This window comes from Marmota marmota, unplaced genomic scaffold (assembly GCF_001458135.2).
Source record: "Marmota marmota marmota unplaced genomic scaffold, marMar, whole genome shotgun sequence".
Classification (NCBI taxonomy): domain Eukaryota; kingdom Metazoa; phylum Chordata; class Mammalia; order Rodentia; family Sciuridae; genus Marmota; species Marmota marmota.
Window position 1 is genome coordinate 43,765,623 of NW_025999900.1, and position 15,953 is coordinate 43,781,575.

Sequence of the window (15,953 nt, forward strand, 5' to 3'; positions counted from 1 at the left end):
GGGCGAGGGGGAGCGGGCTCCGTGGCGACGCGCCTGCGGGTCTGGGGGTTGGAATGAGTGCCTAGCTGGGACTGTCTTTCAGAGGCCACACTTTAACTCCTACTTCTGCCACTAATTAGGTGTCTACCTTGGGGCCACCATATGCCCTTTCTGCCCTTCAGTTCCCTCATCTGTGATACGGAGAGCTGGATTTTCTCTGAGGCTCCTATAACCCCAATTTCTATAATCAGGCTCTCAGCCCAGAGAGGAGAGGGAGCCAGCTTTTCCCGCTTTCCCTCCACCCCTTCCTGCCTTTACTGACTTCCCCAGTTGAGGTTTCTAAATAAAAATCGAGAGATTTTTATCTCCTTCCTGCCTGTTCCAAATGGACCTTCTTGTCCCTAATCTTGAAGAAAGGGGGAGGGGGGTCCTCATTGATAAAGGTGGGTGGAAGAAGGGAGGGAGGAAGGAAAGAAAGGGATCCACAGAGACCAAGTGTAACTGGTGCTTGCTTACCCAAGGTGTCTCTCTAGTGCCTAATACCATTCCAGGCACTTGGTGAAGACAGATGATGGAGCGAAGTGTACCCCCCCGCACCACCAAATGAAGGCCAGTTCTTCCATGGATTCTGTGCTACACAGAGCCCTGGGTGTTTCTTCCCAATCCCCCACCCTCAGTCTTCTGCCCCAACCACGCCCGGAAGAAGAAAGGACTATATGATACACCCACTTTCGGTACCCATTGTCTGAGCTGTGCGATTTCCAATTTGTGGTTGGAGCCTCGGTTGTTCAGGGAAGCCCTCTGGCGAGTCACCAGATCCTGGACCCGCTGGGTACATCATAACACTGAAGGGCTAAGAGAAGGAAGGAGGAGAGAGTCAGTAGCTTGGCCTTCCCCCACGCATACCCTTAGCTCCAGCTGTAGCAATGCCTGCCTTCAGCTGGCACCCTTTGAGATGAACCAGAGGCCTCAATCTGAAGGCTGTAATCGTGGTGACTCCAGGGATTGAGGCAGGGGGATCGCAAGTTTAAGACCAGTCTCAGCAATTGAGTGAGACCCTCAGCAACTTAGCGAGAACTTGTCTCAAAATAAAAAGGACTGAGGATGTAGCTTAGCTGTAAAAGCAACCCTGGGTTCAATCCTCCCCCACCCCCAAAATAAATAAATAAATAAAAGCAACACACAAATGTGAGCTCTACCTAAGGAACCCCCAGGTCATGACTTCCTTTCTCCTGGCTTAAGTAAACCCTCTGTACCCTTCTTCCATTTTTGTACCGATAGTTACCAGGAAGTCCAAGTTCCAAATCAGATCTTAACTCAAAAGTACTTACCTGGAAACTATGTGTATCATTTTGTGAATTAATGGTTCTAAATGGGAGATGTTCTAAAATGCAGATTTCTAGGCCCTCCTCCTAGAGTTCTGCTTTTACATGTCTGGGATGAAGCCCTTTAAAACACTGTCATTCCGTGGTACAGTCTGGGAACTTGTGCTAAAGTAGCTAGCCTCAGCGGGGGCAGCTTGATGCATAGTAGGTATACCATAGCAAGCTGCCTGATAACTTGTTCCTTCAAAGGCTTCTTTTATTTTTGTTTCCTGACCCTAATCAATTATGTTGGAAAGTGTAGGGTGACATGAGAATCACAAGCTTCGGAATTAGAGCCCAGATCCTAGTTCTGCCACATTTTACCCAGGGACCTCTCAGATAACCTAACCTCTTAATCCTTAGTTTCGTTTTCATGGCTGACCCAGGGTAGCTCTCAGTGTTCAGTGTTATGTTGTTTGAACTTGGACAGAAACCAGCACTGGCCACTGTAAACGTAGGGTCTTCTACAATCCCTGGCTGAAATAAGGCTCCTGCCCTCCAAATTGCAATATGGCATTGCTAAGCAAACTAGTAACTGAAGATTCCAAGGACTTGGCCCAGGAAAGTGCAGCCTCAGGCTTCCTCAGTCAAAGGAAAGTTACAAATATGATCTGCACTGTCTCTAGCTTCGACATGTCAAAAAATAATCCAGAGAGGGATGAGCCTCTGTGTTCATCCAGGAGTGATCTGCATTCATCATTAGCATGGTTGTGAGATGCAGAACCTCCCTAATGGGACAAGGGGGAGCTTTTATAGTACTTCTGAGGGACTTAAAGTGTTCTTTTAAAGAGGAATTTTCTACATACAGGAAATGTAAGCCCTTGAGGGTTCAAATTGTGCCTATGACAAAAGGTAGCTAGGAAAATTCAACAAGGTGGCTGCCTGTATTAACTTATCAGTTGGACCTGTGCAATTCTCAGGAGGCTACAGAATTCTTTCAGAATTTCAGATGCTACAGACCAAAGCCTGGGGCAGTACTGTCCAAAATAAAAGTAATGTGAACCACATATGAACTTTTTTATTTATTATTTATTTATTTACTGGGGATTGAACCCAAAAGTGCTTTACCACTGAGCAACATCCTCAACCCTTTTTATTTTGAGTCAGGGTCTTAGTAAGTAGCCCAGGCTGGCCTCAAACTTGTGCTCCTCCTGCCTCAGCCTCCGGAGTCGCTGGGATTACAGGCATAAGCTACCACACCTGGCTCCCATCAACTTCAGAGAAGTAGAAACACAAAATGTAAACTTTATTGGCTGGGGTTGTGGCTCAGCGGTAGAGCGCTCGCCTAACATGCGCGAGGCACTGGGTTCAATTCTCAGCACCACATACAAATAAATAAAATAAGGGTCCATCAACAACTAAAAAATGTTTTTAAAAAATCTCCAATAACTTCCTTCTGCTATTCAGTTGCATTTGAGTCTGTCCCTGAAATTACTCTGCCTCTCATGGTCTCCCTTTCCCTGTTCCTCTTGGCATCCTGCACTCTCAGAAATGCCCTATTCCCAGACTCTACTTATCCAGAGCAAGCTTCCCAGCAGGGAAACTCCTCCCTTCCCCTGGGCTCCCAGGGCACTCACCTTATAAGACATTTCAATTTCCAGTGCTGTGCTAAGACCCAGGCCAGCGGTCCTATGCGCCATGGCTGTTTGAAGTACCTTCCTCCAGATTTCCTAACTCACCTTTCAATGCCTGAGACTGGATGGTGCTGTCAAGTGGCGCCCAGACCAGGACCCCCATACTCCCTGGTCCCTTCCTTCTGCTCATTAATTCTGCTTTCCTGTCCTCTACACCCTTGTGGGGCCAGTCAGAGGTGAGGAGCTCCAGGACTTATATCCTCCAGATCATCCTAGGAGCTGAGCACCCACTCAGCCTTCTTGGTATTACTCTCAAGGAACTGTGTGAGATTGGGACACCAGGGGTACTCTCGTGCTGATATAGGGTGACTCAAATTCTTTATATGAACAGGAATTCTTCCAGAAATATATGTTCAGGATCCTCCCCTAGGGATGGTCTTGTTGTCTACCTCATGTCACACTTCTCTTAAAAGGTCCCCATCTGGATCACAACCTCGTCCCACCCACCAGGGTGCTTATCTTAGTGCCTTGTAACATAGAAGATGCTCAGCAAGTGTTTTTCAACATGAACGTCCAAAGGAAGGAGTCACACCTCGGGGGCACGAGTTTCTTTTGATCCATGATTCTGTGTTTTTCCTATACACATTTCTAGATTGTCATCGTTCCTCTGAGTGGCACAAAGGGATTCTCACATCCCCCAAGCCCTCCACTCACTGACCTGACAGTTGATGTGCCGAAAGTTTATCAAGAAGGAACAAACGCGCCTCCAGATTCTCTTGACAGCAAACTGCAAGTGAACTTCAACTCCAGGGCATGTGAAAACCGCTGAGCCCGGGGCTAGTGGTTGCCTGGTCTCAAGTTAGGCAGCCCAGGGGTTGGGGTTGAACAGTGCTTTGGCTGCAACAAACTGTAGTGATAGAACATATGTTTCTCGTGCTTTGCTTTTGATCTTCTGCTCCAAGGTCGAGGATGCTCTCCCAAGGGGGGAAGAAAAAAGGAAGAGGAACCAAGTGGGAGAAAACTGACTTCACCCATCACTGAAATACTTCGTACCCGAAGCACAGTCACCCTGAGAGAAGAACATGGTGGCAGCTCTTCACGGTCACCTGATTAAGGGCCTTGAGTTTGGTCCTGACTCAGAGGGAAACACACCGCCACTGAGAGGCCCCCCCACAGCACCCAAGCACTCACAGCCAAGCCTGGGCTTGGCCCCAGCGGACATATGAGAAAAAGATGACCCCTAGAGCCACCAGGCGGGCGGAAATCCTGCTGTTGCCAGGTCCACCTACATGGATCACAATTACTGCATGAGGTCATGGAATGTTGAAGATGAAATGAAAGGTGGCTCCTAAGTCATAAAGTTGCAGGCGGGTGGGCATCCTTTCCACAGGGCTCTCAGGAACAAAGCTGATGAGCAGGGGGAGTTGCTACCTCTCCCAGACAGAGATGGGATCACACCCGTGCATGTCCACATCCTCCCAAAGCTTGCTCTCCCCGCTCTCCCCGATGCTTGCTGGGTTGGAAGGGTAACCGTAGCCCCCCCCCCCACAGGGTTTGCCTATGCAAAGGCAGGAGGCCCAGTTTGACACAGAGGTGAATGGACAGGTGCACTTCTTAGTGAAGCAACGGAGAGGTGGCCAGAAGCTGGCAGCAGCCCTCAAGAGAGTCTTAGCAGCATGGACGATGATGAGGAGCCTCTCGAGTCCAATTCAAAAGGTGACACTCAGTGATCACAGGGACCTCAGAGCCCTCTCCCCTCTCTCTGCCTGGTTCCCCCCAGAATTGGCAGGATGCACTACACTGACTTGGGATCAGGGCTTGGCAAAGAGTGAGATGGTTAGATGCTGTTCTGGGACTGCCTCATGCTGGCACAAACCAAATTAATTTTCATTTTGTGGGCTGGTGGACGTCACCTTAGTCGTTAGAAATCAGCTGTGCCGGGAATATTGACACCCCATGAATTGGCTAACACTGTAAATCGGGATATTTCTTTTTCTGGGAGAGCCTGTTGTTCAATATTTACGGGCATCCCACTGGTCCACTGGAATCCTAAAGTTGTTAGACTGATGAGCGTCGTGAGACTCAGAAACGCATCTCTTTTCTCAGGGCTGCAGTTGGGCAGCTCAGCTGCTCTGTGTCTCTCAACCACCAGGTCACTGATACTTGCACCCCATTTCTCACAGGCCTTGTCACAGGTTGGGGGCCAGTCTTTGGGCCAGGACTGAAAAAGACACAAGCCTCTGTGGGATCCTTAGGATCCCCAGCGTCCTAGAATCTGAGTGGTCAAAAGGTGGCGCTCTGACACACATGTTCAGCCATCCGGAGAGTAGACTGGCCGAGTTCTCCTGGGCAGTGTGGAGGGACAGCACAGCTTCCTAAACCCCAGAGTCCTGCAGATGCCGGAGGATTGAGCTCCATCCCTACAGTGGGCCCCAGATCGGGGGCCCAGTGGAAAACCGTAGCAAGGCTATGGGGGCCTGTGAGGGAGGCTCAGCTTTCCCCCAGCATCTCATCAACCCAAGGTGCATGTGTTCAATCATAGTGATGGATTTCAGCCCAAGGGAGAGTTTCAAGCCCCTTTTTCCTGGTCATAGGTACAAAGTTGGGCTGGAAGGAGAAGAAGAGGGACCACAACTTGAGTCAAGTGCTCTCTCTTGCTCCCCCAAACTGCCCCTTGATCTTTTACTTTGTATTTGTCCCAAATCACCACATACCCTGTCTCCTCCCCCCCCACCCGCCCACCCCCACCCCCACACCATTAGCACCTGAAGGTGGGGAAGTCTGGACTCCAAGACACACCCTTTCAATCGAAAGAGGAACAGCAGACCCCAAAACCCACCCAAGTTAATGAGACAGGAAAAGTGAACTGGAGCCCGCCTCTAAGACACGAGCCCAGAGACTGAGCTGTGTCTAGAAAGGAGGGCTTGTGGGACAGTCACCCTGGCAGGGCTGGCAGAGGAGGTGACAGAGACAAGGAGAATCAGTGGCAGGCACACTGACAGGCCAGCAGGCTTCCTTCCCTGAACCCAGCAGGTGGTTCTGTCTTCCAGATGAGGACGACACGGAGTTAACACCCAAGAGCAGCGATGACACACTCTACTGTGAGGCCGAAGCCATCGGGACTGTGGAGAAAGAGAAACCCCCCAAGGAGGATTCGGAAACAGACTTGGCGATCGAAGGTGACATGGGATTGGGGGGTGGGTTCCAGGCCCCCTGGGCCCCTGGAGGAATCCCATCCGCCCAGTGGGAGGTCCTGCAGAGGATGTCTGGAAATGCGGTTCTCCTCCAGGCTGGCTGGGGACAACGGCTGCCACAGCCCCGTGGCTTCCACACGAGCACACATCAGCTTGTTGAAAGCTGAACCAACACACAAACAGGGGTTTCTGGTCTTAAATGTTTCCCTCGGTGGCATCTCATGTGATGTTCCTTTAGTCGCAGAAGAGAGACATTAGTACTCACCTTTAGCCCTACTCGAGGGCCCCATGTGCGCCTTCAGCAAGTCTGAGCTGAAGTCATCAACCCAAGGTGCATGCCTACCTGGGTTTCAGGGCTGGCTGAGTGGGAGCAAAGACCTTTACTACAAACAACACCTCCACCCTCTTTTGCAGATTTCCCAGGCTGAGGCCAGCCCGACTCACCCTGGTGGGCAGTGGTCACAGTCTGCAGAGGTGGAGGGAAGGCTACTCAGCCATTAAAATTAAACTGTGCTGCTTATTTGCACAGTCAGCTTAGAACCCCACCTCTGTCAGTCAGCAGACAGCGTCTACCCAGACCTCCTCTCTGCTGCCCCCAACATCTCGTTGCTCTCTGTCTTCTTGTCCACCCCGGGGCTCTCACTGACACTGCTTCCAACATGGGATTTTGCTCCTTGCAAACCTGGATGCTTTGCCAAGATCCCTGATTCTGCGACTTTCCCGGCCCCACCCCCTGCTCCCCACACTCACAGCAAGTGATGGCGCCGTTCCAAGCTGCTTCTTAAAATATGACAGCCAGAAAGGGTCGGCATCCAGGGTCAAGGCAGAGCTAGTCCCAAGGACAAAACAGGAAGTTACCTTCCCTCTGGCCAGCAAGAACTTCTAATGGCTGAATTTGGCACTGACAACTCTGTCCTGAGCAGAAACTCAGGGCTGAGCTGCTCTGCCTCCAGGGCACGTGCTTCAGGTACTGAGGTGCTGAGGACGGGGCCGGAAGGACTTCCTGGGGAGTCTAGAGAAGAAGGGTTGGCCAGACTGTGGGCTCTTTCCCATGTAACAGTGGTTCTCCCCTGGGTAACTGCACACCTCAGGGGACACTTGGGGTGGAGGCACCTTGTGGGTACAGCCCAAGGAATCCTACTGGATATCCTGCAGTACAGTCCCTCACAACAGAGCAGGACCTGAGTCAAAATACCAGAGACACGGAGGGCGAGAAACCTCGCCCAGTGAGCATTCTAAGGAGAGGGTCGGTCTGGAGCTGCGCTTGCAAAAACGGCTTCCCTCTGAATCGCCCTTTCACCTCCGAGCTCTCACTGTCTACCTTAGAAGCTCGTGGTGTGGGTTGGCCAAAGGCCCTGGGATCCGAATAGAAAGCACACGAGTGTAGATGCCAGCTGGCCCTGGGAAGCCCTGCCGCCCACTGGACTTGCCTAAAGAGGACCCAGCCCTGGGGTCCCCAGGCCAGGCTGGAATGGTCCTAAAGCCTAAGGATGGCAATGGAGAGGTGGAACCCCTGCTTCTCTTAGCAGGTTTTTGTTTTTGTTTTTTGGTACTTACCGGCTGGACATTTAGGGCCTGGATTTGTCACTGGAGAAGCAGGGATGACCGGCTGTAAGGCAACCCAGATGCAGGTCTTTCTGTTTCTCACCAACTGGGAGGTCTCTCCCTCTTGAACTGATTGGCCATCTCGAGGTGACACAGGAGTCTACTTCTCTGAGCCTTCTTCATGGCTCACGTTTTAATGGTGGCAGGGAAACTAAAATTGAAATGGAGACCCCCCCTCAACCATCAAAAGTCCCCAGCCCTGTGCCTTTTGTTTTTCCCCTTCAGGGTTGTCCCAGGGTGGCAGGAGGGCTGGGCCTTTATATATTCCTGGCGATTGGTCTCGGGATGCCTCCAGCCTGGGAAGGTGGGGTGGGGTACGCTGCTCATCTCTCCCTGGAAAGCCCAGGGCTGACACCTCGGGCCCCTTCTCCTACACGGAGGGAGACATCCATCGGGGGCAACCTGGAATTCGTGTCTGCCTCTCCCACCACTGGCTGACTTTGGGTTTGGAGTTGACTTCTGGAGCGCACACCCACAGGGGTGGATCCCTGGCAGAGCACAGCCCAGTCGGAAGCAAACCCTGCCCGAGGCCAGAGGGCAGAGAAGTCGAGCCCTACTGAGTCTTGTCTTTCTCCGCAGACACCGAGAAGTTCTTTACAATTGGACCAAAGGAGCTGTACCTGGAGGCCTGCAAACTGGTGGGTGTAGTGCCTGTCTCCTACTTCATCCGGAACATGGAGGAGCCCCACATGAACCTCAACTACCATGGGCTGGGCCCCAGGGGCACCAAGGCTATCGCTATAGCCATGGTGGTGAGCATGGCAAGGGGGGCGTGGAACCAGGCGGAGGAGGAGGGTGGACAAGTGGCAGGCCCAAGATCCAGAGGGCCCCTCCCTCCAAGGCTGAAAAGCGACCTTGACGGACACCTGTCCTGGTCTCTGCTCCTCTGCCAGTTTCCCTGTCAACGGTGGACTTCCCTTTAGCTCTGGAAGGACATTTCTAGATACCTAGACCTTGAAGTCTGTGCTCTTTCACATTCAGGAAGCAAAGCACCAGCCCGTGGGACAAGGAAAAGGGGCTGGGCTGGAATTGGGCCCCAGAGTCAAGGCCAGAGCACAGTATAGAGTGCAGATCTGGGTCTCCAGGCCAAAGCTCAACTCTGCTAGAAATGGATCAGCTGCTGAGTCTTTCCATCCTCCGTCTGCCTTTTGCGGATTTTTCAAGACCATGCTGTAGAGTAGATCATGTTTTCCTACAGGAATAATTTTATCTCTTGGTTTGGCCTAATCAAGCAAGGTCTTGACTTTGAATCCATCATAGCTTTATATAATTCCAATTGATTATATATAAAACCTATTCTCGTCCCAGAGATGTTAACAACTGTGTGTTAGCGACTCTGTTCACTTAGGAAGGTAAAAAGAAAGTTCGATGTTTAAAAAGCTCAGTAAGGCGAAGAGGCAGATGCTCTTGGGAGGCAATATGTAAAAATTGATAATAATTAAAAATTGATAACAATTAAATTGTCCATGGAGGGGCTGGGTTTGTAGCTCAGTGGTCAAGGGCTCACCTGGCATGTGGAAGGCAGTGAGTTCAACCCTCAGCACCACATAAAAATATAGGGAAAGGTATTGTGTCCAGCTACAATTTAAAAAATATATATTTTTTTAAAAAAATTGTGGGGCTGGGGATGTGGCTCAAGCGGTAGCGCGCTCGCCTGGCATGCGTGCGGCCCAGGTTCCATCCTTAGCACCACATACCAACAAAGATGTTGTGTCCGCCGAAAACTAGAAAAATAAATATTGAAATTTAAAAAAAAAATTGTCCATGGAAAGAAAGACCAGAGATAAAGAGGATTGAGGAAGAATTCTGAAAACATGTTATTTATAAAGGGCCTGAATGGAGAGAAGGGGTCCGTGAATTCAGTAGCAAATGAGTGGCCGAGAGCAGGGAGAAGCCAGCTACAGGTGCAAAAGAGAAGAGCCTTGGAGGGAGTGGCCAGGTTCGGGGATGCAGATGTGCAGGGTGATGAATGAGGGAGGCGAGTCCCCTCCTCTTGTGTATCTAATCATGAGACACAAGGCAATGGCAATGCATGAAGCACTGTCCTTGCTCATTGCCAGAACGTGATCCTATGTGAGTCCTCAGGACACACAATGGCAAGCTGGTCATTTGGGGTACTGGTCCTTGGTTGGCCTGGCACAACGCCTTTGAGGAGTAGAGGGTCTTATTTTTCACATCCTCTGCCCCACAAGCTCATGGCCATTAAGAAGTTACATGAGAGCCAGGTGCCATGGTGGTGAGGAGGCTGAGGCAGGAGGATTGCAAGTTCAAAGCCAGCCTCAGCAACTCAGCGAGGTGCTAAGCAAATCAGTGAAACCCTGTATCTAGATAAAATACAAAAAAAAAAAAAATGGCTGGGAATGTGGCTCAGTTGTCCAGTGCCCCTGAGTTCCATCCCCAGTTGCACCCCCCAAGAAAGAGTTACATGAGAGCCAGGCCCAGTGGTGCACACCTATAATCCCAGCAGCTGGGGAGGCGGAGGCAGGAGGATCAAAAGTTCAAGGCCAGCCTCATCCCTAAGCAACTTAGTGAGACCCTATCTCTAAATAAAAAGTAAAAAGGGCTGGGGATGTGGCTCAGTGGTTAAGCATCCTGGGTTCAATCCCCAGTACCAAAAACAAAAAACAAAAAAGTTACACGAGCCATGAGACTATACTGTTTCCTGGTGAGGGGAGGAAAAACCAGAGAAGGAACAAAGCCATCTTGAAATTTACTGATGGTTGAAAGGCTGATTCATAAAGCATAGGAGGGGACCATCACTCCATGGACTTCATGGGAAAACTGCATAACGGTGACATCGTCTTGGGACTTGTGTACTCAGTGGCCGCAGTTTCTGTTTAGGGAGGGTAGTTTTTTCCTCTCTGACTCTCAGGATTGTTCAGGCAGCCAATGGTGTGACACTCTGATGTTGGAGCTTTTATTTGCTGTTTGTACTGCTGAATTTTTCACAGATTCACCCAGCTGGCTTTAAGAGCATGATCACGGGGATCCTGTTTCAGCCCTGGGAGTATAGCTCAGTGGTGCCACCCTGTCGGGTTGGCGGTGAGAGTCAGGAGGTTCTGTCTTCACCGTGGTTCCCCTAGCAGATAGCATAGAGAGTGACAAACAGGTGCTGGCTTTTGTGACATGAAAGAAGACAGTTTGGGGATAGGGCCTCCCCGTTTACCCTGCAAAGTGCTGGTCCCCAGCATGACTCTGGAGGTGGCAATCAGCAGTGTCCAAACGCTGATCAACAGCACCTGGAAAGGAGACCCCAGGGCCATCTCCCTGGCCTTTGAACAGGTCTGAATTTTGCCCACTCCAGAGAGACAGCGGAGACTTGAGGACCCTCCAATAAGCCCCAAGGGAACCATCCCGCGTTGTGGAAGCAGGAGCTACCCTTTTCTTTTTTCCCTGGAATGGAGAATCGGGCCCTCCTGACCACTTGGTGCTTCTCTCACTGTTTGGTGGACTTTAAAACACCTGAGTCCAAAGATTCGACTCTTCTATGCACCTGCTTGTACTGTGAATGAGGGGCAGAAGGGGAGAATAGAAGTTTTGGTTAGAGCTAACCCCAGTCCTTCATGCTGCAATGTTTCCTCTCATCTTGCTCCCATCGGGAATGTAGAATAGCCTGGACTTAGATATGAAGCGCTAAGCCCAGCGCCTTCCAAACAGGCTTGAAGTGGCCTCAGGTAAGAAGAAGGCAAAATGGAAGAAACACCCTTGAAGAAGCAAAGCAAAGCAAGGCAAAAGCCTCAGGGGACCTCCTTTCAAGGACCTTCAAGTTTAAGTTCCCTTGTTAAAGGTCTCAAGTGTCTCTTAATCTTACAGTAGGTGTAAGATGGGGGCAATAGGGTTAAAACCTACTTAGCTCATTCTTGTGCCTCTCACTTTTCAGGCCTTTAACTTAATGATCCCCTTCTAAGTACTCCCAGAAAAGCATATTGTTCTAGCAGAACTCAATGTGATGGCTCATCCTCTGTTTTTCTCCTTAAATCCTCTGTTAGATTTAGTATCCCTAATCTAACCTCCTGTGTTAGTTCATTTACCATAACTATAACAAAATATCTGAGGCTGGATAACTTTACAAAGAAAAGAGGTCTGTTTAGCTAACCAGGTTCAAGGGCATGGCACTGGCATCAGCTCAGCTCAGGTAAAGGGCTCATGGTGGGTGATATCGCAATGGCAGGAGTACATGTAAGAGGGAAAGATCACATAATGACTGAACCCAGGGCATTCTATATCACCAGCTACATCACCTTTAAAATGTTGAGGCAGGTCTCACCAAGTTACCCAGGCTGGCCTTGAACTTGTAATCCTTCTGCCTCAGCCTCCCAAGTCACTGGGATTACAGGCTCCTCTGCCTTAGTAACAACCTTTCATTAGGCCCCACCTCTTAAAGGTCCCTCTGTCTTTTAACATCGACACTCTAGGGTCCAAGCCTTCAATGCACAAATCCTAGGAGGACAAACCACATCCAAACCACAGCACCCCTGACAGTCTGGGATGTTCAGGAGAAGGGCCCATCTCTAGACCAGAGCGAGCAAGGTACTGGGGAGGTCACCAACCGCTTCTCTTTCTTTCCCCCCCCTCCCCTTGGGTGGTTGAAGTCTAACACAACCATCACCAAACTGGAGCTGGAAGACAACTGCATCATGGACACGGGCGTGACCTGCCTGGTGCAGATGCTGCAGGAGAACTACTACCTCCAGGAGCTGGTAGGTGCCCAGCTCTGCTGGCTCCTCCACCACACTGGGGGCCCAGAGCCCAGGGAGCCCAGGCAGAATCCCCTGTCACTCTCAGGGCAGCCCTGGACTGTCTGAAACCCGTCATCAGGCTCTTCCCCTCTAGATGGGACTTCTCAGATGAGGGCCACCCATCAGAGGCTGGTGATGACTGGATTCCCTGTGGCCGTAAGAAACCCTAAGAAGCCATTTCTTTCTTTTTTCATTTTTTTTTAAAGTTATACATGGACACAGTATCTTTATTTTCTTTCTTTATTTTCATGTGGTGCTGAAGATCAAACCCAGTGCCTCGCATGTGTGAGGCAAGCGCTCTGCCACTGAGCCATAACCCCAGTCTTTCTTTATTTTGAGTCTTTTTTAAATTTGTTCTAATTAGTTACACATGATAGAATGCATTTTGACACATCGGACATAAATGGAGTATAACTTCTCATTCTTCTGGCTGTACATGTTGTAGAGTTATACAGGTTGTGTAATCCTATACACACATAGGGTAATAACGTCTGATTCATTCCACCATCATTCCAACCCTTGTGCCCCCTCCCTTCCTTTCACACCCCCCAATCTATAAAACCTCTGTTCTCCCCCATCGATTGTGAATTAGCATCTGCATGTCATAGGAACCATATCAGAGAAAATGTTTGGCCTTTGGGTTTTTTTTTTTTGGGGGGGGGGTTGGCTTATTTGGTTTAGCATAATAGTCTCCAATTCCATCCACTGACCAGCAAATGCCATATTTTCATTCTTCTTTAAGGCTGATTAATATTCCATTGTGTATCACAGTTTCTAAGGAGCCATTTCTCTGTGTACCTTATAAGCCTATAAGTAGATAAGTTTACTTCTTGCACCATTACCTTAAGGTGAACTTTCTTAAAGGAGATAAAGACATGAAATAATATCATAAAACCCAATGTGCCTGAAGATAGGTGGTGGTGATGGTTATACAACAATAGAAGTATATTTAATACCTCTGAACCTTATACCTAAAAAAAGGTTGCAATGGTAAATCTTATGTTATATTTTAATACCATAAAAATTTTGAAAAGAGCCGGGCATGGTGGCTCACATCCATAATCCCAGCAACTCAGGAGACGAAGGCAGGAGGATCTTAAGTTCAAAGCCAGTCTGAGCAATTTAATGATACCCAGTCTCAAAAAGAAAAAGTAAAAAGTGCTGAGGATGTAGCTCAGCAGTAGAGCACCCCTGGGTTTAATCCCCAGTTCCAAAACAATTTTTTTTAAAGAAGGGGAGGAAATCAAACAAGACAGTCATGGCTGGTTTCTATGGAGTCTCTCCCACTGCCTGAGAGGACTCTGTCCTCATAAACCCCGGGCTCTTTCTAGGGTAGCGAATCATATTTTGTGAATCAATGAGTAGAATCTTTATTAACTCATTTTTTTTAGTTGTTTCATGCCCAACTCATCAAATGAAGCTGTCTTGGATTTCCAAACAAACAAAATAATGATGATGATGATCATCATCATCATCATAATAATAATAATAATAATAAAAATAAATAATGTGCTCATCAGAAGTACGTGGGCTAAATTGGGGGAGCGGGGACTTAATGAAGCCAACTTCAGAGAAACAGACCTCCTGCCTGCGGTCAGGAAAGCCTCCCCCCTCTGGCCTCCGGCCACTCCATCAGCCAGCCCCTCCTCCCCACCTTGAACCCTACCTGGATGCCCTTGTTAGTGAGGCCCCTTTGGTGGGATTTTACGTACACAAGGGTATTCTTGCCTTTTAGAATGTTTCGAAAAATGAAATTGGTTTGGAGGGGGCCAAAGTCATCTCCGAGTTCCTCCAAAGGAACACATCTTCGCTCTGGAACCTTGGGCTGTCAGGTGAGCTGGGCAAGGGGACAGGGAGGGCATCGGGAATCAAAGGGGCAGGAGGGGAAGGGCAGAGAGAACCCGCACCTGGTTGACCTGACCAGAATGCTGTGTCTGCCCTGCCAAGCCAGGCACCCTGCCCCTCCCCATGGCTTCCCTCCCCCTGCATAGCCACGTGGCTCCCTGCCGTCCTCAACAAACTGCTTCCCACCGACCTGCTTTGCCATATTCTGCCCTCCCCTTGGACATCCCCGCCGGCAGAGGTCTGCTTGGTTTATGAGGCTTCCTCTCAGGTCTCAGCTCAAATGTCACCCTCTTGGAGAGGAGGCTCTCCTAACCACCCTATCCAAACAGCAGCCCTCCACCACCACTCTCTGTCCTGTGTCCCCGATTGGTTTAACTGCATTTGTTACCACCCGATGCCCTCCTGTTTTTACATTAGCTTAGTAACATCTCCCATGGGGGAGAAAGTCAGGTGAGAACTCCAGTTCCCCCAGACCTCTACCTCGTTCAGGTTTACAGATGTACGCTGACTGCCTGGAACCCCTAAGCCAAGAAATGCACATTAAAACATGATCCTGGTCTAGGGCTATAGCTCAGCGGTAGAGCGCCTGCCTTGCACTTGTGAGGCACTGGGTTGGATCCTCGGCACCACATTAAAAAAAAATAATAATAAATAAATAAATAAATAAATAAAGGTATTGTGTCCATCCATGAAAGTCCGGCACTATGGCACATGCCTTAATCCCAGTGACTCAGGAGGCTCAGGCCGGAGGATTGCAAGTCGAAGGTCCAGCCCGGCAACTTAGTGAGGCCCTAAGCAACTTAGTGAGACCCTGTTTCAAAATAAAAATAAAAAGAGTTAGGGATGTAGCTCAGTGGTAGAATTCAGTCACTCCTGGGTTCAATCCCCTGTACAAAAAAAATAAGATGAAAATAAAAATAAATGCATAGATAAAAACAGAAGAGATCATTCTTTTTAAAAGAACTCTCCTCCCCACAAGAATATCAACAAGTGAAAAATATGTCCTCCTTGAAATTACAGATTCAATACACATATCCAAAAAGTGCAGTAGACACAGGTCAATAAAAATAGCCAAAAAATATTTATCTAAATATATTTACAGCGTAGAAAGAGAAAAATGGAGAGAAGATAAAAGATAAAAGAGTGTAGGATAATGAATAGACTCAATATAGCTACTAGGAGTTCCTGAAGGAGGGGAAAAAAACAAATGAGCAAATAATAGTTGCTGTGCTTCTTGAATTTGAAGCATTCGGGGATCCGAGTAAGTCCTAAAAAAGGTAAACAAAAAGAAATTCACACTTGAATGTATCACTGATAAAGCACTTAAGATACAGAGACCTTAAAAGTATCCAGGGGAAAAAATAGTTTCTCTTTTAATGTAAATGTTACTCTAAGTGAGTGAGGTATTATTCTTGAATTTCTTGTTTCCCTCTAAATATATCTTGGATTTCTTTCCATAACAGAACAAATAGCTACTTCCCCTTCGCTGGGCAGTCTTCCTTGTCATGGCCACAGCATCATTTATCATCCCTCTGTTGGGGGATGGGACTCATATCATTTCTAGTTTTTCAATCATTCAACTAATGATTCAAAGGACTTTCCTGTTCATACATCTTCTGGGCACATGTCCTAGTATTCTAGATGGACACCCAG

At 48.8% G+C, this 15,953-nt stretch overlaps 1 protein-coding gene across 1 annotated transcript in view; it reads left to right on the forward strand.

The window, feature by feature from the left end:
• The first annotated feature begins 3,287 nt into the window (after nucleotides 1-3,287).
• Lrrc74a (leucine rich repeat containing 74A) overlaps nucleotides 3,288-15,953 on the forward strand; it is a 34,570-nt gene continuing 21,904 nt past the window's right edge. Inside the window, exons 1-5 of the mRNA XM_048799061.1 lie at nucleotides 3,288-4,633; nucleotides 5,968-6,096; nucleotides 8,296-8,468; nucleotides 12,309-12,416; nucleotides 14,191-14,287. Of these exons, the coding sequence (XP_048655018.1) occupies nucleotides 4,594-4,633; nucleotides 5,968-6,096; nucleotides 8,296-8,468; nucleotides 12,309-12,416; nucleotides 14,191-14,287 (547 nt within the window). The 5' untranslated portion in view covers nucleotides 3,288-4,593. The remainder of the gene's footprint in view (nucleotides 4,634-5,967; nucleotides 6,097-8,295; nucleotides 8,469-12,308; nucleotides 12,417-14,190; nucleotides 14,288-15,953) is intronic.